Consider the following 26,355-nt stretch of genomic DNA (forward strand, 5'->3'; position numbering starts at 1 on the left):
TTTAAAATTATTAAATAGCTGCTATCTATAGTGGCAGGCAGCAAACAGGAGTGTAATAGGAACAGAGTAACAGTGCTAATGGCCACAGTTGATTGTTAGCTATTAGAGGGAGAATTTATGTAAGCTGTGGCCTGTTCATGGGGGACTGGATATCTTTCAGTAGTTGAAGAGCATCTTCAACTCTTACTTCATCTTTGATTTGAGCAGAGTTTTGCACACCAGGCTCACCCTATGCTGAACTACAGCATGACCAGGAGCTCTGCTTCAGAAGTGCACTTATAATCTGAAATGGACTCTATATGTTTTTGGGTTGTTTTTTTTTTTTTTTTAGATACTTTCATCTTGTTTCCTTGTAGCTGTAACTTCAGTCCCACCTGTTCCCTTTTTTTAGCACAGGTAACTGGTATTTCTGTTTACCATTACAACACCTTCACTCAACAGTGAAGTTGCCTACAACCAACCAGCCAAAACAAAATGCATACCTCTTAAAGGCGTTCAGAGATTCTGCAGCCAAGAAAATACAAGCTGTCTTTCCATTGCTGAAAACAACTGCGTCAGAGTGTGAAGTTGAAAGACAAAGCACCTCTGAGGAACTGTTGATTCTTAATACTAGTAGATTTTCTTTTCCTTCCTTTCTACCATCCCAGTCTGTCTTTATTTTTAACTTCTTCATCCCCCACTCCCTGCTTTTTGCTGGAAGAAGGCCTTTGTTTATTAAGGAAAGGAGCAGGTATAGATTTGACATAGCTGTGCTGTGTTCTGCAGTGATTCATCAGGGAATTCAGTTGATTTTCTTTCAGGTTCAAATCCCTAGAGAAGCCAGCTCTGGCAGAAGCAAAAAGCAAGTGTCTTTTTCACACAGCAGTTAGCTTTATTGAACTCTTCTTGCTTTTCCCTGAGGGAAGAATTACTCCTTTTATTTAAAATTTTGAGTTTTGCATCCTTTCCATTGTCTAACAGCAAGTCTAGACTTGCAATGCCATGCTAGCCTAACTCAGGCTCTAGTATGATGGAAAGTAAGGGTAACTGCATACTAAAGTGGAACCTTCCCCTCCTATTTAAAGGAAAACAATGATAAAGGCTAGTAAGAAATAGCAACCTACTTTGGGCCGTTTTTGCACCAACGCAGAAGCAGGATCTGTCATAAAAGCAAGCAATACTGGCCGTGTTAAATTACCATCTCAGGCAGCCTGTTCAACCACGAAATCAGTGACAATTTTGTTTTCTGCTCATCTGCCCTTGCTTTGGCCTCCAGTCCAAAGAGACTCACCTTTACAGAGAGAAGCCACTGACTGTGCTGAGTGTCTCAGTTGATAACAAGGAAGGGGCTAGATTACCATATACAGTAGGCTGCGCAGAAGACTAGCCTAGGCATTTTCATGCCTGGTATCTGAGATGATTACCAATAGTAAAAGAAATCAATGATGGAAGAGTTCTCTCCTCCTCAGTAGTACTAACCAAGAGGCTTCTGATTTTAATCCAGATCTCTTAAGAGTTGAGCAAATACAAACTCATGCTAGAGTTTAACCATCTTCCATACAGTTAGTTTTACAAATGCAAGGTAGTGACCAGGGAGAGAAAAGAGAACTTCCCATTCTAGGAAGCCAGGTTTTTCCGTGCTAGGATTTGCAGGTTATTTAGTTTTTACAATTGAGTTGCCTAGCTATGGCATTAGAGAATGATTCTAGAGCTATCTTGTTGATTGAAATAAGAACCTCATTAAAGCAAAATTATGAATTAAGAGTCAGTATTTCCCTCTGAGCACTTATTCTCTGGATCAGGAACAGAAGAGACCAACCAGTAATTAGTAAATTCCAGGCAGAGGGATTATTTCACAGAGATAGAAAGACACTTAAATTGTATTTTGGTACACAATTCTTACATGATTTGGAGAGCTGAAATCAGCAGTCTAATTCCTGATGCAGTACATATGAGGTGTTTCCAATTTGTTAAGTATAAGAAAGATATATTATCACCATTCATATTAAATAGCTGCCTTATGTGAATCGTATTTTTATTAGTCATGGTATCTCATCGTTCAGCATGTATACATCTCTATACTGCAGACCAAATGGATCAATTCATCATGGACAGCTACTACTTAAGAGCTTTTTAAAGCAAGTAGAGAAATCTGCATGTTACTTTAGTGCCAATCTGTATCATGGGAAAAATGTTGCAGAGAATTGAACTTCATTGTACCTATAGCCATCCTTACATCAAATCTTTGTCACTGAGTATAACGGTGCTTCAATCCTGCTGTAGCTTTCTTTAGTGCTCAAACTATAGCCTGAAATAATTTTTGCACCATTTCAATGCAAGCATACCTAAAGTACTCCTGTTTTCACTTCAGATCTATATTGTGTAAGCAGCTCATATTGGCAGAAGTGGCACTCAAGAGACCAGTTTCAGACCAATTTACACTTGGAATTGCTAGGTGTAGTTTATTGTTCAGACAGTGCCATTACCCATTCAATTCCATCTTTATAATAGCTACTAGCAGTTGCTACAGACATGAAAAATCTAAAGCGTTGTAGTTTGCCACTATGAGAAGAAGCCTAATTGCCATTAAGAGCAAACCAAATTCAGAGATTGAGATGTTTCCTCTTCTGAAAGAGAAAGCATCTCTGCTCTATTAGAAAGCAACCTGTACAAAGTCACTACTTTCTGAGATGTTCCATGGAAAAGTGGGCATTCTTTACTCAGTTCACAAATAAGAGATCTCTTTATGCTGAATGAAGCACCATGGTTCATATCTGGACACTGCAAGCTGAAGGGCCCACCACAGCTGGTGCTGCGCTTCCACATCCAAGCAGATCTCTGGAGAGAGGTTTCACTTGTTGATACAATAAACAAAGTACTTTCCAGGCACTACAGCAGGTAGCATCACAGGATTCAACCTCAAGTTTATGCGGATCTCAGTTTCACTGGATTCACTGTCCCCAGCTGAATTGCTCATCTGAACCCACAACCAGTTTCAGTATACATTTCTTCTTCCCTCTGGTTCCTTTTTTTTTTTTTTTTTTTTTCTTCCCCTGAGTAAGACTGGGGAGAAGATTAAGCCATCAGTAACTTTTAAGTCACATTGCTTTAAGGAAGCATGGGAAAGATGAGCAGGATAGTTACATGTACTTTCAGAATCTTAGAAGCCTTTATAGCCTCAGGTTAGGATAAGCACAATAAGTGACACAACAGGTACCTGAAAATGTCAAGGTCTTTGGGCCTGGACTAGAAACAGAATTGGGTCAGTTGCTTTTACTAGTCAAAGCTAGAGATCCCTCCCAGCAAGGGTGGGTCTTTCCTGACCAACAAATCTACTGGTTGCTTTCATTTTGGGATATCTGACCAAGAACATTAAATAGAGAACAGCTACTAGCTGTAAGTATCTGGCACAGACAAGGAGAATGGGCACACGAAAGCTACATGTGCTCTTCCCCCACGTTACATCCTTGTTAGCACTGTCTCACCCTTTGATAGAGCAGACTACTACAGGGACAGTGAGGAACTGACCAGAGACAGCATACTCTTATGGAAAACATGATTCTAAAGATACGGTACTCATGTTGCCTAGATAGTTTTCTACAGAAGCAGCTTTAGTCCTAGAAAATGCCTCATTTCATGGAAGAATGAATTTATGCACATGATACCCTACTACAAGAGTAGAAGATCAACATCTAGACTGACATTATCTTACTGCCTCATGGCTTGAGCTGTGGCTGAGCAATGGCAGAGTAGGAAAGTTAACATTCTGCAGCAGTTGTGTTCTGGCTGCAGCTATATGTAACCAGCCAGCAGTAAACCTTGCAGCTGACAGGCTGGGTGCAGCAGACATGTCACTCACACAGTCTTTGGTTTGATTATGCAGTTACAATTTATTGCATTCTCTATCCTTAGGAATGACAGCTAGTTTTCCCCTTATTAGGCTCAAATTAGTAAGTGTAGAGGCTTTATGACTGCCATTGCATTTGAGAACACATGCAAAAACTGATCCAGTGTGACCCCTACTAAACTATGTTTGCTTTTGACACATATACTTTGTAAACCAGCTGATGCCAGACTATTCATTTCATTATAAACAACCTCTACAGTGTGGTCCAGGGCTAGGAACAAGAAATTCACTTCTGTAATTGCTGAAGAGATGTTAAGCACCAATTCATATTGTGACAGCTTGAGTTGAGATAGGTTATAACATCTTGAGTGGAAAGTGAAGTGGTGTTTTCCTGCGCTTGGTTTTTCAGCTACCTCCCCCAGTTCCCCCCAAACCACGTAACTGCAGAAAAGAGTTTAGGTCTGATTGCAGATCAGTCCGCAAAAGGTCACAATGTAGTTCATACTTGGAGCAGGAAAACAAGATCTGCTTTCAACAGTGAGAAGTGCATACAACTGCCTTTTAAAGGCTGAGGCTCTTGAGTGTTTTTGCTCTTCAGTCACAGTCCAAGGAAGATGAATGTTCTGGCTTTGCCCAGGCAGCTGATGCTTAGTCCTGCAAGATGTGAATGCTGCTCGTTGTCAGTTATACGATAGCCATCTTCATCTGAAAGGAATTTTTCCCAGGATAACAAAAACAATATGTTTAAGTTCTCCTTGCTCCCCTCCACTCATGCCTGTATTCTCCATAGGTCATGTAGTGTCACAGATTTATATACTCCATGCGGTTTAAATTAAACTGGCCACTTATTCCTGCATACTTGAATAGAGGGCCTCAATCTGCTTCTGGAAGAGTTTAACAAGCTCTGCTCTCTTTGCCTTCAGTGTTGGTGTCAAGAGTCCATTTTCTACAGAGAACATCTCAGTGTGGATGTACAGGTCTTTAACCTATTAAGAGAAAATGATTTAGCACTTGTCCTCTAAGTATTTATGTAAGTGTCAACAGTTCTTCCCAGCTTCCCTGAGCTCAGTGCACAAACTCAGTCTCAGGAGCTCCAGTAACTAAACTGGTTTTTGGTGGAAGGCAAATTCCTTTTGGCTGACACATCAAGAAGATAGGCTGGGTAGCTCCTGTAGCCTATGGTGAACCCCCACTCCATCTCATGGCACCTGCTACTGTTGGCCTGTACAGGCACCTGTCTCTTGGTCAAGAGACAGGCAGCCAGTCAATGTTTCACTGCCTACTTCAATCAGTCATCTAAGGTCCCATCCTGGCACAGCAAAAAACAGGAATGAAGACTTCCTGGCCATTGCATTAGCAACACAGTTGTTTGTGACAAGCAGGATTTGAAAATACTCACTTGTTCAAAGGATTTAAGGCCAGCCTCTTTCCCCAGTCTGATCATATCTTCTAAAATAGCTTTCTTCACTGACTGGAAGAAACAGAGTGGGTAAAGCTGACATTTTGTAATTGCAACTCAAGACCATACCCGTTGCCGAGTCAGTGAAAACCAAGGTTGCACGAATACAAGTACATATCTCAACATTCAAGATTCCTCATATTAAGGCCACTACAAGATCATACCTATCATTCAGAAAGAAGCAGTGATAGTCCTTGAAACATCAAGACACCTATAATTAGTTCCCGTTTTTACTGTAAGGCTTTCTACATGACCCACTCAGCAGTAAGCCAGTTTAATTTACAAAAAGCCGAGTAGAATGAAGTCAAAGCAATGCAAGACTACTTCAGAATTAATTTCTATCTGTAACCCACTAAAAACAAAGCTACTCACTGGATTTTTGCAGACATCTTCATAGGAACCTTTTACACCCAATTTTGCTGCAAATTCTGGAAGCGTCTCTGGATCAGGAACCACTATACCTATTAGAAAAGACTGAAAACAAGTGGAAGTAGTTATGTTGAGACCAATATAAGGCATCTGAAATTACTCTGTATGTGAACTTCGTTGTGGACAGTGTCTCTACAACAAGCCACATCTACATCACCATCCATTTCCAGTTTGGAAGGTAGTTACAAGGACTTTGAAGTCACTTGTCTGAATTCTGACAGCAGTAATTTTACTAATGCAGTTTGTTACAAGTGCTGAATGCTCCAGCAATTACTTTCGGCTGATTTACAGCTTGAAGACTGGCCTCTGCTAGTAAAGGTGACATCTCTGTGGCAAAGGAGTGGAGAACCACCCCTGCAGAGAAGGCTCCAGTGAGACCTTATTGCAGCTTTTCAATACTTAAAGGGGGCTTATAACAAAGATCAGGACAAACTTTTTAGTGGGGCCTGCTGCAATAGGACGAGGAGTAACGGTTTTAAACTGAAAGGGTAGATTTAGACTACCTATAAGGAAGAAGTTTTTTTACAATGAAGGTGGTGTAACACCAGAACAGGTTGCCCAGAGACGTGGTGGATGCCTCATCCCTGGAAATATTCAGGGTCAGGCTGGACGGGGCTCTGAGCAACCTGATCTAGTTGAAGATGTCCCTGGTCATTGCAGGGTGGGTTGGACCATTAAAGATCCCTTCCAGTTCAAAGTATTCTGTGATTCTGAACTGTACGGAGCTGACCTGACATATTAATGCCATACAAGTATTTAAATAGCCTTTACCCAGCTTGCAACTTGATGCCAAGTTCTCCTCTTTGGTGTCAATTGAGAAGGCTATAGGTCTGAAAGGATATTCCTATAAACATGGCACTCTCAGGAACATATCTTGTTCAAGGGCTCTTGTACATGGCTACATTTTTGTGCCCCAGTCTTCCAGAACTCATCAGGGGAGGAATCTTGCAGAATGCTTGGTCCTAACATCACTTACCCTGAGGCTTTCCCCATGTACAAAGACCTGGGCTACAGGAGCACTTCTGATATAGACATTTTCTATCTTCTCTGGAGCAATGTATTCCCCTTGTGCAAGTTTAAATATATTCTTCTTCCTATCAATGATCTTCAGCGTTCCATTCTAGATGTTAAAGGTGGAGGACATTAGTTTCAAGTCTCTGTCTTGCTTCTATAAGAAGTAGAATATAGTAGGTTTGGTTTTACTGTATGAAAGGCACATGCTAGTCTGGAACTGGTCTTTGCTTTCTACAGAGAAGGGGCATTTTGTCTAATTTCTCCAGTTAGCTCAGGACATTAGACAGGTCCTTTATTCTCCTCTGACAGAAACCAAGACACCTCGTTTTTTTTTCACTGTGGAAGTGACATAGTCTTAACTACTGGCCCAGCAGGTGTTACTTGAGATCTTGTAACCTAGTTGGTCTTTGGAGCTTTGCCTGGAGTTACTTAGTGAGTAATAACAAAATACCGTGTAAGGCTTTTATCTTAGAATTCATTTCTCCAGCCTTTCAGATTACTATAAACTAGCCAGGAATTCACATCCAAGGGATGGTTTATATTAAGCAATTACTCACTGGCAACCATTTCCCTATGTCTCCAGTATGGAGCCAGCCATCTTTATCAATTGCTTCTGCTGTCTTCTCAGGGTCTTTCAGATAGCCCTTGAACACATTTGGTCCTTTAATGCAGACCTATAGCAAGCACAGAACATTGTTAGTCACCAAGTCTTATGTTTCAGTATTTCCTGACACACACAGGAGATGACACCTACCTCGCCTTCATTATTAGAAGAGAAGTAGTTCATTTCTTCCACATCATCTAGTTTAATGATATTACAAGCCAGAGGGGCTCCAACATGGCCTAGGAGAAAAAAAACAAAAAAACAAAAAAACAAAAAAAAAAAAACAAAAAAAAAAAAAAAAAAAAAAACAAAAACCAAAACCACACACACACCAACAAGGACAATTATGTTTTGGGGATTCTGCTAGCAGTTGGCCCTATTTGATCTAAATCTAGAAAGACTAGGTCTTGAAGGGAAAACTTGGGTGCCTCCTACATATGAAAGGCTCCAGTGATAGCAGATACTTAATGGCTTTTTGATCTCTGCTTTAACAAGAACCAATATTTTTTAAAGGAATCTGACACCAGATGTTCAATAAAGTTATCGTAATGCCATTTTCAGACAGTTAATTAATGCAGGATAAGTAGCAGCTAAGTCTCAATGCTTAGAAACATTTATTGATGTAATCATCCACACCAACCATGTACTGCACATGCCTCCACAGAATTCCCTCATAGGCCCTTGTATTCATCCTCGTGCTCTGCAGTTATTGTGTTCTCAAAGATGGTGACTTGAGCTTGAATTTAGAATACCCAGTACTTAAAACATCTTTGCTAAGATGAAAGCTAAATCTTCAAGATCAGGTAGTCCTTCAGGGAAGTGGTTAAGTATCATGTGTGATATTTGAGTCATAATTATGTAAGTAAAACAAGTTACCTGGGAGCTAAAGCTAGCTTCTTGAAGCCATTTGGGAAGTCCTTGTCCAGTTTGCTTAAATCTGCACAGACACTCCTTTCCTGTACACTAGAACAGGGTCTAAGCTGACCTACGTCACTTTACACAAGAGATCCTCACCTACTTGAGTCAAGAATTTTGGTACCTATTAAGCATACAGATGACTGTTGCTACCATGAATCACTTTGATGTTAAATACCCAGGATTTAACTTTCATTGAACTGAAAGCAGTGAAGCACCTAAGCTCGAGTGCCACTTTCTGTTGACAGCTGTGGGAGAGTTTCAAGTCTCAGCCAGCATACCTGTTGTCCAGTCTCCAGGCATTGAGAAAGTACACCCTGCTGAGCATTCAGTCTGGCCATAAGCTTCAAAAATCTGCGTGAGAAAGGATGAATACTCTTTGAAGCCTAAGTCCTTAGTGTGAAAAAGCTCACTTTCAATTATGCCTGTGCTCAAGTCATCTTCTCAGGAAGGAAGCAAAGATAATCAGCCTTTAAGACTTCTTGGTCTTATTGGTGCAGTGCGATGTTCTTCAAATTCACCTATCCAAACTTTGCTTTGGTCACCTCATTCTCTGAACTCTGCTTTCAAGTGTACTACATTGGGATCTCATTGACTGTCAGGATAAGCCACAAAGCTTAGGGGCAGCTGCCTGACTGAGTGCTGCATGTTCCTGTTTCTAATGCTCTATTCCTCTTCCCAGAGCCTACAGGATAGTTTTTTGGTAGTGTAGTTTGAAGCCTTCCCTGAAGAATTTTATTCCTCTTACAGTTAACTCAAATCAAGCAGCCTGTAAATATTGAAGACTGACAGCAATCTCCCCAGGAACAACCCAGGATGAACCACAGCTGTATCATTGATCACTTATTTAGGCATAATCAAATAGGTCTTACTTTAAGAAAAAAAAAAAATCAGCTTACCTGACAGCCTAATGCTGCTCTAAGAAATGTCAGGACAGAGGGAGATATAGGGGCTGCGCCTGTTACCATTATACGCACTCTTCCACCCATGGTTTCCTACAATGAAATAGAAACCATCAGATCCTCCAATACTATATTGCTCATGTTACTTACACTTGGATTAACTTACCTGAACTTTTTTGAAGATTAGCTGATCCCAAATGCTGTCATTTCGAATTATGCCCTGTTTTATTTCAGCCATCTTCATAATCACAGCAAAGTTTAACAGGCACCGTTTCACTGGGCTCTTTGCACCACTTTGTATCTGCAAGGAAACGTACCAGTGGCTATTGGCTTTAATTCACATCTGTACCTCCAGTTCTTGCTTTGTTAGGAGGCAACATATCTTACTCCAATGTTCTAGGGTCTGTCATCACTACTGCCATAGTTTAGATGAACCAAGAGGCAACACTAATTTTTGCTGGTACCGACATACTTCAGCCATAGCTTTGACAGATAGGGATCCTTCTAGCTTTTCAGTATTAATTTAAATTTGTATGCTTGCTTAGATATATGATCACAAAAATAATTTAGCTAAAATTGCTCACATACCTTGTCATATATTCTATTGAGTAGTCTTGGTACAACTGGAAATAGTGTTGGTTTCAAGGTTTTCATGTCATCTGTTAGCAACTTGATATCTCCTTGGAAGAAGCCTACTTTTGCTCCACAGCTGTAGACCACAGTCTGAAAATTGAGCAGACTAAGATTAGTCAAGAATAATTCCTAGCTTCATTAGCCAAAATTATTTGTCTATGGAAAGCAGCATGATTTCCAGTGCCCAATGCTAGGAAAGTTCCTGTGTGAATAGGTTTTGAGGAAATACAGATGGCTATCATACCTTTTACTGTAATTTGATTTATAGAAGCTCACATGCATACATCTGTACATACCTGTACAACTCTCTCAAACATGTGAGCCAAGGGAAGATAGGACATGGTGATATCTGAACTTGTACATTCAACTGTGTTCTAGAGGGGAAAGAAATAGAAATAGGTTACCACTCCATATGCCTGCCTGAGTTTCTCTTAAGTAGAAAGTGAATAAAGTTTGGATCAATTCGGATACTTTGAAATAGACACTTCAAATGACTGAAACAACTCAGGCTCATCCATCGCCTCTTCAAAATTTGCAGCTGTAACTCATCCATACTATGTCAAGGTTAGTTTAATGTTTTGGCAAGACTTGAAATAAGGTAGTTTAGTCCTCTTGGCATTTAGGACTGACTCATTCTAGAATAACTGTGCAGAAGTTCTTGCTCAAGGTTAAACCAAGTTTCTTAGATTACTTTGTCCCATTAAAATATGGGCACTTAGGAAAGCATGAGTTTGCTGTGAGTGAATGGTTTCTAGAAAATGCCCACATTAAAGCTAGTTTCATGACTGAGTGACATAGCCTAGAGATCACCAGTAGCAGCAGCTTACCTCTGTGCTTCTAAGGAAGGCAGCAGCATTTGCAACAACATTTTGATGTGTCAGCATGGCTCCTTTAGGGTTACCTTTGGAGAGATCAAGCAAAGTCAGTGGTATCTATGACTGCTGCTGCTGTCGGTTTCCCATGTCTTGTTTGGCTCAGTTTGAACTGTCTTGGCATTAGGCTCAGTCATGGCATGCCTTGTCTTAGGAGATCACAAATATGCCTCATCTTGAGTGCTTTCAGCTATGGATATTATATAAAGGAAAGGTCTACTGAAACAGCAGAGTAATTAGGAGTAGCATAGAGAAAGCTGAAACCTGAAACAAGATGTTTCTCTAGCCCCTGTGAATCAGAATACAGACACAGTTAAACAATCTCTTTCACATTAAGACTGTATTTTTCATAGGGTACGACAATAAGAATTTGGCTATTCTTCATACCAGCTCTAAGCAGCTTTATCTTAGTGTACTTGACTGGTAGTGATAACGTCTCAAGTAAAACTGCAGTAGTGGCTTGACACTGCTAATTTACTGATTTACTTCTATATTGTTAGAATTACCTTTTTTGTCTGTGTGTGTGCGCTGGAAAGCTATTTCTTTCAGCACAGTGAGATTGCTTTAGTGGAGAAACATCACTATATATTCTCTTACCTGTGGTTCCACTAGTAAAACACACGATGCAAAGATCTTCAGGCTTAGGAGGCTAGAAGGAAAAAGCCACATAAGGTCAACAGAGTAAGGATTATGTTGCTTATCAGTGTTTACATACACTTCCTAAAGTGGAATGAACCAGGAATTCTGTCTGGAAACAGCAAGACAAGATACAAAAAAACCCTGCCAGCATCCTCCACTAGCAGCATGGCAAAAGGTGTTTTCAGAGACTAGTTTTAGAAGTTTTAAACTGTTCCACAGAGATACTTACAACTGGTTCTCTGATGTTGTTTCTTCCCAGCTCCTGTGTTAGAGAAAAAACACAGCTTAGCAATTGCAGCAGAAAGACATGCAACAACAACACATGGATAGGTAATTGCAATTGAATTGCAACACTTGTTTTTACTTTGTCTCTTGATACTCTCAGAGGGATGTTGGTCTTCCTGAATTTAATACATGCAACTTGGAAAAGCTGACTCCTGGGGTTGTGAAAAGCATGAATTTGAATGTGTAGAAAGTGATCAGAACTGCTTGAGGAATTTGGAAGTCCTGAGTGGGGATATTTTATTTTATTTGATGTAGGCCACATCTCATACTTTATATGTATTCATAGTAACTGGAAGATTAAGCCTAGTATTGGGATGTCAAAGCAGCCAGTAATTTGCACTTACAGTTTCACTTAGACTCAACTGCCAGCTTAGAAGTCTGACAAATCCTGTTACAACTGCACCATGAATTAAGCTAAGGAAGTCTTCAGTTTAATGCATACTGACTGCCCACAACACAGACACAACTTTAGTTAATGGTTTGAAGTCTGCAAGTCCATTTGGCTAAATATATTGTTTCAAAATGGCTCCTCATCAAGATCTCAGGTACAGGTGTGACAACTGGATAATGCTTACATTAAAGTGTTATTGTTGCCAGAGGAGGTCCAGATGTCTAGCTGGCAAGGTATTCCTCTGCAAGATCAAGCAGAAGCCTTTAGTCACCTACCTCAACCTCCTGCAGTGCTAGAATTTCAACTCCCACTTTAGTTCCTCTGTTCTTGAGCTCTTTATCAAAGAGATCCATGAGAATTATAGTCTTCAGACATGGAGTCTTCTCTTGCTCACAGTTCTCAAGCAAGGTCTGTGCCTTCTCAGGCTTGTCACAGATCACTATGCTTATGTCAGCTACAGAAAATAAATTACATTTTAGAAGTATGTTTAGAAGACATGAGGCTAGTGAGTGACAGCTCAGTAGCACATACATTTAGAACATAGCATTGATTTGTTCTAAAGCCATTTGCATTTGCTCATATGGATTCAGTCGTTGGCTTACAGTGCTAAGAAGGTTCCTCCTGTCATGGTCAACTGACTGGGCAAACTTGAGATTCTAGCTATACAAAGTGAGAGCAAATACTGAGGAACTGAAGACATATATCTTCAGTCACAGTCCAAATAGGCATTTAAACTTCTCATATTGTCATAAAAGCTCATAACTGTCCTCACTGATTGTTTAGGTTTAGCAATCTTTGTTAAATCTAAAGAAATTTAGACCTGTTTGAAAGAGGTAGCTAAAATACTTGAGTTAATGCCTCAGCTTCCCTGCATATGCAAGAGTTTTATGCAATTACAGAAGCATTTCCCATTAAGTTGTCAGAGGAATTGGATTTGCCTGAACATGCCCATTCCCCGTTAGCCTAGTGAGTCACAGCTGTGTAGTCCCAAGCAAGACCTGTTTGCAAGGTTCACCAGCATAACTGTTGAAGTTATTTTACTTGGGAAATCCTGTTTATGGGTTGGATCCTAGATTGTTGTGACAGTAGTGGATATTTTTTTCCCCCCATAACTCCTCTAAGACTGGGGGGATAAAGTCTGAAGATTATTGAAGTTTCCTCATCAGTTTCTTCCATGATGGCATGCTAGTTGTTGCTTCTGTAGAACAGGCCCTCACCAGATTAAATAGATTTAGGCATGTCTTTAGGACTCCTTCCTCCACTCTTCCTACAACTTTAAATCAGACACACACATCTAGTCTTAATTTGCATGCAAGCCTGTCTGCATTGTCTGATTGTTTGGCAGTGTGGGAGTTCAAGATTGCTAAACTTCAAATAGCAAATAGTTGAGCACTCTGACTGCAGGATGGTCCACAGGATCTATCAGGTCTTCAGTGGACTTGCACTCAAGATACTGGGAGGCATGGGAATCCCACTGTCTTCTTCTAAACATTGAACCATGTCCCCTGCAAAGCAGCTTCATTTACAGAAATTAAGTGTCTATAGAAGTATAAGAGCAGTAAGGTTAAAGCTACTCTGTTTTTTGCTTCAAATGCCCTTGAACTTCAGTCTTCTCAAAACAAAGCTTCTTAGAGAAATCATTATGAATGTCATAATGTCAATATTTACCTTTGTTAACAATATATACAATGGCCTCTGGCCCCAGAGTGTCATAGAGTGGAACAGCAACCATTGAGTAAGTGTAGCAGGCATACTCTGAAATGATCCACTAAAGAGAGAAAACAGTACAGCTAAGGAAATCTAGCAGCTCACAAGAAAGGATTACGAACAAATTTCATACAGCTTGACTAGCCCATGCACACATAGTAGTGGGGGCTGTGTAAGGAGCATGTCCATGAGACTGTTAGCATAGTGAGGGTTCAATATCATTGTATTGCATGCCTGGCATGGTATGTGCTCAGTCAGTAATAAGGGAACTGGGAATGGAAAATCCAGTTGTGATTGTTCTTCATGTGGCCTCAAGCTATTTAAATACAGACCCTCCTCTCTCCCCAAGGTATCAGAATATTCTGGAAAATAATATTCATTTTGTTGCTTACCTCTGGCCTGTTCTGAGCAAAAATGCCAATAAACTGGTTTGATGATGGTTTGCATCCTTTTTGCAGAAGCCCTGATCCCAGGTATTGAGCTCTGTCCAAAACCTGTAAAATAATTTTGCTCCACTTTAGTGTTACAGGACAGTATCTCAAATTAAATTATCTTCATGTACAATACTCACCTGTTTATATGTCAGCCACTGGTAAGGTTGGTTGGGTTTTCTATAGCCTAAACAGTTGCCATTTCCTAATGGAAGAGTTCAGAAAAGCGAGTGTAAAGCTCTGTACTGAAGTTGAATAGAACTTCAATGCAACGCTTTAAGTGGGAAATATTTTCAGTCAGACATCCAGCTAACTGCATGGAGCATAGAAGTGCACTGTCCATAATTAAGTACTACCCAAACCAAAGATTGTAAGGCTGTTGGCTTTATCCTTACAATCAATACTTCCAATATCTAGTGATATTTTCCCATTTCACAACCTACATGAGATTAAAATCGCTTGCAAACTATCACATATTTCTATGCATGGAACCCCTGAAGGCACATGTGCGCGAATTCATACCCATTGTAAGCAGGCAGTAATTTTACACCTAAACCCACATCACAAGACAAAGCAAATGTGTTTCCCCATCAACTCCTTCTGATGCTTAGTATCTGCTGACTCCACTGAACTCTATCATCTTAAGCTTCTGATGTTTGTTGCCACCCAGTCTGCCAGTTAAGACTGCATCTAAATCAATGGGGGGAAGGGAAAAATATGGTCACTTGTCACTCTACCCCACAGAAGTCTAGGAAAGCTTTTGTTAGCCTGAATTATTACTACAGACAAGAGGCAAGTCAAAAGAGCTTGGAATAATTTTATGTACTTGTGATAGGCAAGTACTAACTAGCAGATGCAAAGCTTACCAGAAGCATGCAGTCCTCTCTGGAAAACTTCATACAAGGTTTTACCATCTTCAAAGTAGTAAGAAAGAAGGTTATTATCTGTCAAGAGTGCACCTCTTCTGGCTCCTCCCTAGAAAAAGAACATAGTTATGGAACAGTACAGAACAGATGCAGTCATTTGTTCCTCAGCCATTCTCTCAGCAATCCCCTTTAAAGCATTTCACTAGCACTGCATTGTTAGGGAAGTCTCATTTTCCTTCCTGATTTTGATCTACTCAGTCATATGCAGAGGAATTTTCTAGATGGCCTAGATTAATATTCAATTACAGGTTATTAGAGAGACCTTGACTAAGATTAAGTGCTACCACTTGCCTAGTTACATGAAGTCTAGCACCAGCCTAAAAGCTGATGCAAAGCATTTACAATACAGAGAAAAAAAAAAAAAAAGTCAGTGACAGCCAAGGCCATCTGATAAAAATCCCACCTAACTCTGATGGCAGGAGCTTCTATTTCTTACTCTTAGTATCTTGAGACTTTCCTTCTTCCCACCATACTATTTAGCTCTACACCTGGGAGAGAAGACTCTGTATATTAGGCGGGAGAGTTTCCACTGATACTCAGAGTCAGAATGCATCAGTATTCAGATTATGCTCAAAAACAGTCCATACTTACAAGCAGAGTAAGTATTACCTCAATTCCTACTGACTGCTTGTTCAAGTCAACAGGAGGCAAAACAGGTTTTGGCCTGCTTATCACCCACAGAAAGATGCCAGCTCCACATACAATAAGACTAATCAATGCTGGTGTTGGAAGCGGTGAGAACAAGACTTGAAGTATCCAGATCATTGTGCTGGATCAATGGAGCCAGAGCTGAACCTGAAACAAACAGGAGATTTAGTAGACATGAGTTAGAAGCACTCACTGCCTATGAGCTATGGTTACTTAAGTAGTTAAGCAATACTACAAATCATTTCAGCATTTTGCCCCTAACGAGTCCTGGTACAATAATGAAGCATGCTTATGCAATGGTTTAAGCCTCTTAAGAGATCTCAAGACACCTGTCCCCATAAATCTTAATCCATGCTGCATCCACCTTCACAAAAAGCTGAAGCCTGATGAAGTCAGACAAGGAACGGATGTCAATTCTTTCTATTCAAGAATAAAAATCTGCCTGGGGAAAACCAGTATATAATTTCCCAAATTAAGTATAAACAAAAAATGCCTACAGTTCAGTGATGTGAGTAGTGGAAGTAAGAAAACATCTCAATATTATAGCTGTCCAATAGGAGGGGGTATTGCTAAATTATATGTTTGTTACTCCTACATATACGAGTCTTCAGGACAAGCAGTATCTTCATGATCAGCTGCTCTTACTGGAAAGCAGGGTTTATGCTGGACAATTATTTCAAACAGTGAAGGTGTGTTCAGCATGAGATATGGCACAAGTCAAAACTGTGAAATTACTTTCTGCTAGGAAGTGGTGACCTGAAAGTCAGTGTGTGCAGTGGAAGTCTAGCTGGGAAATAAAAAGGCAGTTCTGCTGCTTGCATCCTCCAGTCTCTTCCTTCAAGTGCAAGGAAGCAAAAACTGAGAATGCAGGATTTCTTAGAAGAGACAAAAAGATATCGACCTCAGCCTCCTCCCTTAGAAGCAAGTGCTTTAATCTCTAAAATGTTCTGGTATGTTTAAGATTGAATGGCTGAGACAAATCTAGCACAGGTGACTGCTTTTTCTCTGAATCAACTCAGATCTCACCAACTTATCTTTGCTAGTATCTAAATAGCTATGCAGGACATGGCACATCACACTTTGCAAGATGAATAACCACACCCTTTCAAATTCCTTCATACAAATCAGGGGAACTGGGTCAATAGATAGTATGTCAACTAGCAACTATATTCCTGTACAGGAAGAATACCGGGCATTCTGGAACAATGGGCTCCAGTTACCTTCAACTTTCTTGGAATTATAATTAAAGGGTATTTTCTAAACAGCTAGTAATTCAGCCAGGCCCCTAAATCAGTATATCTCTGAGCCCAGACTGACCAGAGTTGGATCACCCATATTTGGTTTATGGTTTTGTAGTTTTCAGTTTCCGGCGGCTGTGTTAATCAGCAATCCTAATGTGTTCTCTGGTGAGAAGTCATGTTTTTCCTGCTCAGCATCTGGATAAGGGAGGGTACCTCAGAGGCTTGTCATGAAGTCCAAGCTGCCAAAGCATGTCACTTATGTATCTGAAAAGTATTAACTCCCTAGACCACTCTTCTACTCTAAGGCTTAGTTACAACGTGCCCTTGAAACTCATGACCTTGGTTTCATGTATTGAGAGTCCAAAAAGTGTGCTACAGCAAGAAAGGCAGGAAATGTGCTTGGCGCTCTGCACTGACTGACAGTCAGTGCCAGTATCATATTGGCATATCAAACCTAGGAAGCACAAACCTGCTCTTTCTGCAGCACAGGACATCACCCATTTCCATACACTTCCTTTAGGCCTTTATCACCTGAGCTCCGAGAAAAAAAAAAAAAAACAAACTAAAACCAGGCCTGCTGATCAAGTTTACATTCAGGACAAAGCCACTTAACAGTTTAGTTTCTATCACTGCTCTGTTTAGAAGACTGAAGGTGAATTCTTCAGCAATCAGCTGCTCTTCACAATTTATACATTTTGGCCTTGTAACCCATTACTGGAGCAGTTAGCAAACAGATTTCTGTAGGTGATTAAACTATATCTGGTTTATGGTGTGAGCCAGCCACTTCCTCTTTTGTTAACATGAACAAGTCACTTTTTATATTATAGCATGAACACTGAGGCAGCTCGGTAGAGGCATCTCAGCTCTCCAGCATGAAGAGGAATTGGATATACAAACATTTTTCCTTTACCTCAGAGCCCACTACTAGATCCAAATGACAGAGGAAATCACATTTGCACCATTTGTATGTTGGAAGCTTAGCTTGTTAGAAGTTGGCAAAACTAGACCTTGGCAGATCTATTCTCACATCTTTTTAGAGGGATACCAGAGTATTCATGTTCAATTGCCCTGAATTTTGACTAATAGCAATCAATTTGGATTATTTCCCAGTCTTTCCCTGTCCTCAGATAGGCCAGAAGGAGTTTGCACTTAGTGCATTTTAGATTGCTCTTACTGGGACATAAAATTTTTCACTCAGCAGTAAGAGAATAGAGTTATAGGCAGGCAACTGAAGACACTACATGGCTGTACAGCTCTACCAGTTTTAAAGGCTGAAATGTGCTCTTGTGCTCATTTTAATGGTAATTTTAAGACAATTTCCTAGAAACCAGGAAATATTGGTTTCCTTTATGTATCGTGCTAGAAGTAGTAAACAGAACTGGGGATCATGTCTATAGCATGAAGTCCTCTACTATAACTTATTAATACTGCTTAGCATTAACAATGCCTAATCAGACAGATCAGTGCAATTGTCACAAATAGCTACTGTCTGTTACATGGACTTATTTGACAGAAAATTAACAGAGGACACTTGTCTGACATTTTTTTTGGTAAGGATTAGAGAACCCACTAACCCCACATGCTCCATGCAGCAGTAGATAAACCACTGAAAACCTTTGCATCAGGTTATCCTCATCTCCTCACTGACTCACACTCAAGGTAGTTTGTGCCAAGGCATCTAGGAAGACCAAACATTAGTCCCCGAAGGATGATGCTTGGAGCAGACAACTCAAAATCCATAGAGAACACCTGATCACACTGAAAAACCTGAAGATGATTAAATGCAGCAAAGCTTCTGCCTTCAGATTCTGAATTGATTCCACAAGTCACTTGTATAGAGAGAAAGAGAAACCAGACAGTAGTCTAATCCCAGTATAATCGAACCAGCATCCCTATAGCTAGTCAAGGATAATTTTCAGTTATGAGTCAAATGGATTATTAATTTAAAGAAAGACTTGTTGACAAGTTTCTCTCTAAAGCATGAGAAGTATTGTACACTCATTTGCTTCTAGGTCTGTTTTGGTTTTTTTTTAGTAACTGTCTTCATTAGCCCACTTACAGCACTGAATAAGACTATACATGCAAGAGCAAAAAGCAAACATCCTTTAAAGCTATGGAAGTTAGGTGTGTCAAAAAAAGCACAGATACGTAGATCTTGTTTGCAATACATAAAAAAAGTGCTTTTCATATCTGAAAAACTATTTTCAATTCCCCTACTTTATGATCAGAATAGTGACAGTGTTTTGTTTTACTTTCCTGCTGTATTTCCTCAAACGGGCTTTAGTCACTCCCATGAAAGTATATAGGGTGTATTATTCAAGTTGTGGCATAAGATTTGTCCCCAAATTTGCCTCAAATCCCAGCATTAGGACAGTTACAGTAGAGCTTCTACTGTACTTGTTAAATCCAAGTCACTCCTAGTTAATCACCTCTGGTATCCTCCAAAAGCCACTTAATCCTGCTGCCCTCAAAGCAGAAGAGTTAGAAGAGAGGACAGGAGCCTGTACTTGACAGTCTTCTGTCCATGGGAAGAGAACAGCTCTACCCTAGATCTGTCCTATGGAGCAACGGTAACCAGAGCTTATCGCACAAATCCAAATGCCCTACACATACATAATACCAGATCTATATCAACTGAGAGAAAACTCAGCTCAGTGCAGCATGAGAGAAAGCCAGAGCATTTTTTGACAGATACCAGCTTCCACTGCAGGGGAAGCCTTAGCATCAGTTGCTTTCTTAAGCATTCAGGGAGTGGGGTGGAGTGCTTGAAACACCTGAATTTTGAAGAGCTTAGCTCCTAGTGACCAGAAAGACACAAAATGCATAGGATGTCTCAAACCACCTGTTAGGCCTCTTGTGCAATAAGATTCTAGACAGTTAAAGTGTACTTAGGTTGTCTGCCCTGATCAATGGTCAAGGATAAGATGCACTAGGCTCCAGAGTGCAAAGGCTTCGTTTTTATCAGAAGAGATTACAGTGATACCATTTACAGCCTTGAGTTCAGGAGTACATATTCTCATTCCTACTGTAATACCCTCGTCCCCCCAGCAATTCATTCACTCACTCAAAGGAATGAAACAGTTATTCTCTACTCTCTCCATGTCAGGAGATTTTCTCCACTGGAAAGTGACTGAGCTTTGTTCTTCCAAGCTCATAAGTACAAAGAAAGAAGTCAGTGTCATATCTATCACAGTAGTTCTTTACAAAAAGCATAGCAATCTGATACTTGCACAATTTCAGAAGCAATGTTTTCAAGGGAGAATGTTTCCTAGAATTACATTGATTGTTTCAAGTTTGCCTAAGAAACAGTTTGCATATGTTTTTGAGGTGATCATGAGAACTTGTTGATCAGCATTAGTAAAGTAACATTGACTCTTTTCAAGCAGGAAGAGTACAGACAACTACACTGGGGTCACTAATTAGTTAAGCACCAGTAGCTTACTCTTTATATTTGCTTATACAGTGCAACTCTTGCCTGGTGTCTTGCAGATGTAAGCCACTGCCAGTTCTTACTCCTTGGAAGCATTATATCCCATCTTCCTCCAACTGCAGCAAGGAGAAATCTTGTGTTCTGCAGGGTTTAGGAAAATCTAACTTTTAGCATCCAGAGAGAATTTAAAGTACAAAAGCTCAGTAGTGACTGCTGAACAGAGCCATGTAAAAACCACAGAGCAAAATCCACAGTAACTTGCATTAATCCTAAAATACACTTTAGTTAGCCTTTGCTTTCAGAGTACCTCTTATGAAAGTAAGAGCCAAACAGTTCAAGTACCCTTTGATCTTGGCGGAGAAGCACTCTGCTAGGTGGTGAGAAAGAATGAGGCCTCAGTGACTTACTTTCAGGAAGTATAGTGCTCTGTGGTTTTAGACTACATATTACAGGCTATTTCTGGGCCTTGCTCATGGAACCTATAGACCTTGGGCTTTCAGTATACTTACACAGAAAGGCTATTTTTTTATAAAGAATTTTACAATGTCTGATATTACTGTCCCTCCATCAGGAGAGCAATGACATCATGACATTGCTTAGTACTAAATGTAGTTTTGGCAGAGAAATTGAAGAGCCGAGCTTTCACATATATTTTTTTACATCAGGTTTTCTCTGTGAAAACTGCCTACTCAAAGACAGAACATGTTCAACTAGCCCGCTGAAATTTTGAAAAATTTAAAAAAACAGTATAATGGGTTACATGTACTGTTTATCCTATTAGGTAACACAAGATCACATTCTTGTAAAACCTGCATGCATCAGTATTATATTAATGGGAGATTATTTCTAAGCACACAACAAGCACAGTTTAAAGATCTAGAACTAAAGCTCAACTTGAAAATTCTTCTAGAACTCCTAAGCAAGCTAGAATACCATCATTAAGCACCTCACATAGCTACACAGAGAGAAGGTAGCACTAAAAACTTCTAGGTACTAATGTATTCTATCACTACATATAATTACAGCACTTACAGTAGGAAGAGCAAAGAGCAAATATGTATCTGAAATTAACTCAGACTAAGGTTCACATGTAACTGTTAGCATACTACCAGAGACTTCCTAGTGGGCTCCTGAAAAGCTCGTTATCTTGAACCCTACAGCTAATCACTGCACTTCCACCTAGGTTATAGAAAAACCCGTATAATTAACAACAAGCAAGCCCACTAACAATATAACAAATTTAAAACAGAACTTAATTACAGAAAATATTTCTAAGTGAATACAGAAAAAAGAACTTAAAACCACATACCATTTTGAAGATGGGGTGGGAAGCCAATCTCTTTTCCTTAGGTAAAAAGGTGCCTTATGAGCACAGTAGCAAACACCAACTAGGTAACGCTCATGTTAAAAAATACAGCTAGTTCCCTCTCTCCGGTTTAAATAAATGAGCAAGCAGAAAAGCATGCTGGGAAGGGAGCTTGTAAATGGGAGGAACTTGCATGGGGGAACAGAAGTGGCTTGAAAAAAAAAAAAAAAGAAAAAAACCAAGCACAAAACGCGGAGGAAGTACTTCAGTTTTTTTGATGAAAAGAGCTTGAAATTTACACATTTCTGATAGAGCTAGGTGAAAAGCAGACTATAATTTTTTTGAAATTGTATTTATAACATTGTTTTTAGCCTAGTTTCTATTATTTTCTCCGTATATAAAGCTGTACTCTCAATAATAACAATTTTTCCTTTAGAGCTGCCTGTATATTAAGATGAGCAGAGCTTTGTAGCCTATAATACCAACAAAATGCTTTGAGTACAGTATTTCTCATATACTGCTGTAACATATTTGCTGGTGGGCTGGATCCCCATTTCTGCTGCTGATTTTGGTGGTTTGTTTGGTTTTCTGTTTTTGTTTGTTTGTTTGTTTGTTTTGTTGTGGGTTTTTTTTTGTTTTTTTTTTTTTTTTGTTTTTTTTTTTTTTTTCCCAAAAGCCTACATAGTTCTTTCTGGTGTGGTATAGATGTACATATGTGCAATTATTTGCACAAGATAACAGTGAATCATGTTTCAAACTTCAGCTTTGTTTCCTGCTATGACAGGGATTTTCTTTATGGTTTTACAGTTGCATTTCTTTATTTAAAAGGTTATAGCTTCTGCAGTTTCCCTTTTTCTCTCCAATGTTTATCTAATATAACTGGAATTTTGTAGCAGGTTTGGAGGGGTGGGAAGACAGTAGCTTTACCTATCTCTCTTCCTTAGTGCCTTGACCTCAGACCTTGGAGTTGTTTTCCCACTCAACAGTTTGCCCATCTGAAACTTTTTCTGTGCTGTGTGATTTCAGAATAATCTGCTTAGCTAGACTAACGATAGCTGGGATGGAATAACATAGCATGTACTTGCATCCAGAATACAACCTGTCCTGGACCTTGGCTTGCTAAAACACATAGCCTCTACTAATTGCAGTTACATTTTTATTGCTGCTGTAAACTTGATTCTATTCAGGTAAAGTTAATTTACACTGTAATTGTGGCATTATTTAGCAGTGCAGATATACTTTCAGGGAAGATGAGGCTTAATTCACAGATTTTGCTGTAAACTTTACATGAAGATGAAAATTAAATAGCTTGTTCTGCATGAAACTCCTCTGCCTTTGGTTTTGTCTACCCAGACAGGCTCCCGTGGGATTTAAGTGAAGCTGTGAGCTTCAGCTCTAAAAGTGCCAGTCAGGGTGCACTTAGGCTTAGAGAAAGGCAATGCCCCTTACAGAGAAGGGAAAGAAGGACAAGTTCCCAGCCCAGCCAGCTCCATTATCACCTTCCTTGAGTGTGTCTGAGGATTTTCTCTCTTCAGATATCAGGCCTCAGTCTGTTATTTTTCCAGACAGAAGAGAAAAAGCACTGAATTTGCCCAGTTTCTGATCAGCTGTTAGGTAGCAATGCTGTGTATCTCAGATGCATTGACTTTGGTTGCAGGTGTGGGAGAACGTGCCTGCAGTGCCATCCTACCTGGCCAGCCAGAAGCCCAGCGTCTGATGCGGAGGTCCCTGAGCTGGTAAGGTTACACTGAATTGCCTGGACTCGGTGGGTCTCACAGCTTCAATATAAATTGGATTCAGCAATGCACATAGAAAATCCCTGGGGAGGATAGCTTCTCCTTAATGATTGGTTCTGTTTAATGCTCATAAATTAGAATATAGCTGACTTTTTTCCCCAGTATGCGTAAGAAATTACATGCCAATTTGAGGTTTTTAATTTTTGGTACTGCCTCAAATGATCTGAATAAACTCCAGATTTTATGAGAGGCACAAATCCATTTGTTGCTAGCAATTCTCTGCCAAAAAATAAAGCAGAGTCACGAATAACTCAACTTTGTTTCTTTTTGTACATGTATATAAAAATGTACACCTGCATCTTTCCTACCTATTAGCAAATTAAGAGGAGCAGTAGGTAGAGTATGCATATAGACAGTTCAAGTTGTTTCCTTTCTGTTGTCACTGCCACAAAAGGTTTGCACAGAGGATGGATAAGATGAGCTTTTGTAATAAACTTGAAGGTCATGGTACAACACAAGCTTTTGATAGCCAAAGATGCCAAAATAGGCCTCTACCTGTAGCAAACAGCAGAGGATGTAAATAAATGAGGGGGCAGCGTTAGCTCAGTGTACAGTTTTTTCTGTTGTCAGTTCAATAGTTGGATCTAAATTTTGGGAATCTGTGGGAAGTGTGGGCTCACTTTATTTCAAGGGTTTTTGAATTCCAGTTTGGCGCTTAAGGCTATGAAAATAATTCTTTATAGCTTTGCTACACTTTTCAAGGCAGCCTCATGGATTTTGTAAAGCAGAGAAACTGCACAGGGATATAAATAATCTTCTCGGGAGTGTAAGTGGGTTCCTCAGAGAAGGTAGTATGGACAGAATGATGGGCTTAGGACTTGGAAGAGAAGCATGCTTTTTGCTGGTTCTCTTACTTGCAGCTTGATTTATGGTTATTCTTTGTCTCTGCTCTTCTCTCCTGTGTTACAGCTGCATCTCTGTACACAAGCAAGAGCTTTGAGTAGGCTCCATCTCTGTAGCTAAACCAAGCAGTGGTATCAAGGCAATGGCAGCAGTCTGGTGTACCATACTCTAAGATAGGTACTTTTAGAACGTTGAAAAAAGGCATTATAGCCAGCTTCTGGGTTCTTAGTTATGGATTAAGGTCCTGTTGTAGTAAACGTTGCCAGTAAGCTTGTGTGTATAAATGATCTAGCATATAACAATACTGACAAGATTTCAAAACCTGCCTGTGATGCTATGGAACCAATGATTCATCTATTTCTGGAACTTTGTTTTAAACATGAGTCTGAATGGGAGCCTGGCACTGATACTCTGGGCACTGTATCTTTAAATAGACATAACTAACAAACTGATAAGAAAATGGCTTCAGCCTGGACGGTAGTCAGGTTTCCAGCCGGACTGTAGCAACAGGGAGTGTTCAGGTGGTTGCTCTCACTCAGGCTTTGATTTCTCTTTATGCCACCCCTGAGCCCAGACTTGCTTCTTTAATAACATGCAGCCAGTCACGCAGCTGTTGTCTTTAGCAGAACACATTTTGATCAGAGGAGTTCATTGGATCAGGGCATTGCAGCAAATTAAGGCTGTTATCCCATTTGCAGTAATTCTCTGCAGGAGAGGGAAGCCTACCACTTAGGAAACACGGGCTTTGATCAGGAGAGATTTGCTTACCTTCCTTCAGCAGTGGAGGAGGGTGGAGGGGCTGGTACAGCTTGCTTCCTTCACTGCTTTACAACTCCAAGTGGGTGTTCAAGGGTTGGTGCTTCCCCAGCTCCAGTGGCAGGACTAAGCCCCGAATCATCAGTGTGTGGCTTTAATAAACAGGCAACACTGCACCCAGGTAACCTTTGAACCTGCATTGCAACAGGTTCAAAGGTAAAAAAAAAATTATTCCTGATCAAATATAAAGAGCAATTTTGGCTGGTTAGAAATGTTAAACATACAACTCTTGCGCAACAGCTTTAGAAGAGACCAGCACGTTGTGAAAGCTAGCCCCAGCCCTGTAAAAGCTGCACACTTGGGTTTTAAATTGGACTCTTATTTACTCTGAGTATGCATGGGGCACTGAATAAGTCTCGTTCCACTGAGAAACGGTGCCTCTTCGATTGCACCTTGAGCAAGCAAACATATTCTGATATTTTTCCTTACTGCTTTGTGTAGGGGCCTCTCCTTAATCACATCTGACCTCTGAGAGTGGGTTTCCTTTGCAGCTCAAGTGGTCCATGAAGTAACATGGCCCTTTATATATAGTAGCTCGTAGTGCAGTTGGGATCTATGGGGGAGGTGGTTATCTTACAGTGATGCACCATCTCTTGTAAAGATGTGCAAAGGGTATTGTCCATGCTGGACTTGTGAGTAGGCTAAGCCTGCTTTGTCAGAGATTTCTTGGTTGATTTAAGTGATTGATTTTTTTTGTTGTTCTGTTTTGGTTTGTTTTGTTTTTTTTTTTTTTTTTTTTCCTTCATCTATTAAATGGGAGAAACAGCACTTCTGTGCTTAACGCTGCTTAAGAAAGTCTCAGTTGTGAGGTGAGATATAGAGGCTGGGCTGGCAGGTGGAGCTTTCTGACATCACTTCCAAAGGCCGTGAATGTGATCTTTGAAAGAAGTTTGCTCTCCATGATCCAAGAGGTAAGGCTGAATACTAGAGCCCTTTCAGCACTCACTTAATACTGTCAGGCCTGGTCAAGATAATAAAGCTTTTTTTGATTTAGGTCTGATGTGACTGGTGCTGTAATTTGACTCTATATGATATTTGGAGAGTAAAACAATATTAACACTTCTCACTTATGATCTTAAGTATTCTTGACTGTGGTAGGAGAACCTGCCTGTAACATGAATAGAAGTAGAAATATCTGTGCCAACACTAATTATCATCCTAGACCACCTGATTGCAATCTCCTCTACATTTTTAGAAAATGTCCGTTCGAGGAGGACAAAAGAAAATGAGTGGGATGGTTCC

The 26,355-nt window shown here is 40.0% G+C and overlaps 1 protein-coding gene across 2 annotated transcripts; it reads right to left on the reverse strand.

The window, feature by feature from the left end:
• Positions 1–2,414: 2,414 nt before the first annotated feature.
• Positions 2,415–21,821, reverse strand: ACSL5 (acyl-CoA synthetase long chain family member 5). Of its 2 annotated transcripts, XM_009973963.3 has the most exons (21): positions 21,662–21,821; positions 15,643–15,828; positions 14,974–15,082; positions 14,248–14,312; positions 14,069–14,170; positions 13,638–13,737; positions 12,245–12,423; positions 11,523–11,555; positions 11,252–11,303; positions 10,610–10,683; positions 10,079–10,156; positions 9,738–9,872; positions 9,316–9,450; positions 9,147–9,242; positions 8,529–8,601; positions 7,483–7,571; positions 7,286–7,402; positions 6,691–6,834; positions 5,658–5,759; positions 5,226–5,297; positions 2,415–4,812 (listed from the first exon to the last, which is right to left on the reverse strand). In XM_009973963.3, exons 2-21 carry the CDS (start codon positions 15,796–15,798, stop codon positions 4,672–4,674), a joined length of 2,052 nt encoding a protein of 683 aa, XP_009972265.3. In that variant the 5' UTR covers positions 15,799–15,828; positions 21,662–21,821; the 3' UTR covers positions 2,415–4,671. The 2 variants fall into 2 exon arrangements, with proteins under 2 accessions (XP_009972265.3, XP_032844425.2); XM_032988534.2 differs by lacking the exons at positions 10,079–10,156; positions 21,662–21,821 and having other exon boundaries at positions 15,643–15,898.
• Between the last annotated feature and the right edge of the window lie 4,534 nt (positions 21,822–26,355).

Source organism: Tyto alba, unplaced genomic scaffold (assembly GCF_018691265.1).
Source record: "Tyto alba isolate M040663 unplaced genomic scaffold, T.alba_DEE_v4.0 Super-Scaffold_1, whole genome shotgun sequence".
NCBI lineage: Eukaryota > Metazoa > Chordata > Aves > Strigiformes > Tytonidae > Tyto > Tyto alba.

Excerpts from the sequence above, each read along its gene's own strand:
- ACSL5 (XM_009973963.3), bottom strand. The coding sequence starts at position 15,798 with ATGATCTGGATACTTCAAGTCTTGTTCTCACCGCTTCCAACACCAGCA. Across the intron at positions 13,738-14,068 it reads TTGCTCAGAACAGGCCAGAG|TGGATCATTTCAGAGTATGC; the intron begins GTAAGCAACAAA and ends TTCTCTCTTTAG. Across the intron at positions 5,760-6,690 it reads TACATGGGGAAAGCCTCAGG|TCTTTTCTAATAGGTATAGT; the intron begins GTAAGTGATGTT and ends ACTTGTTTTCAG.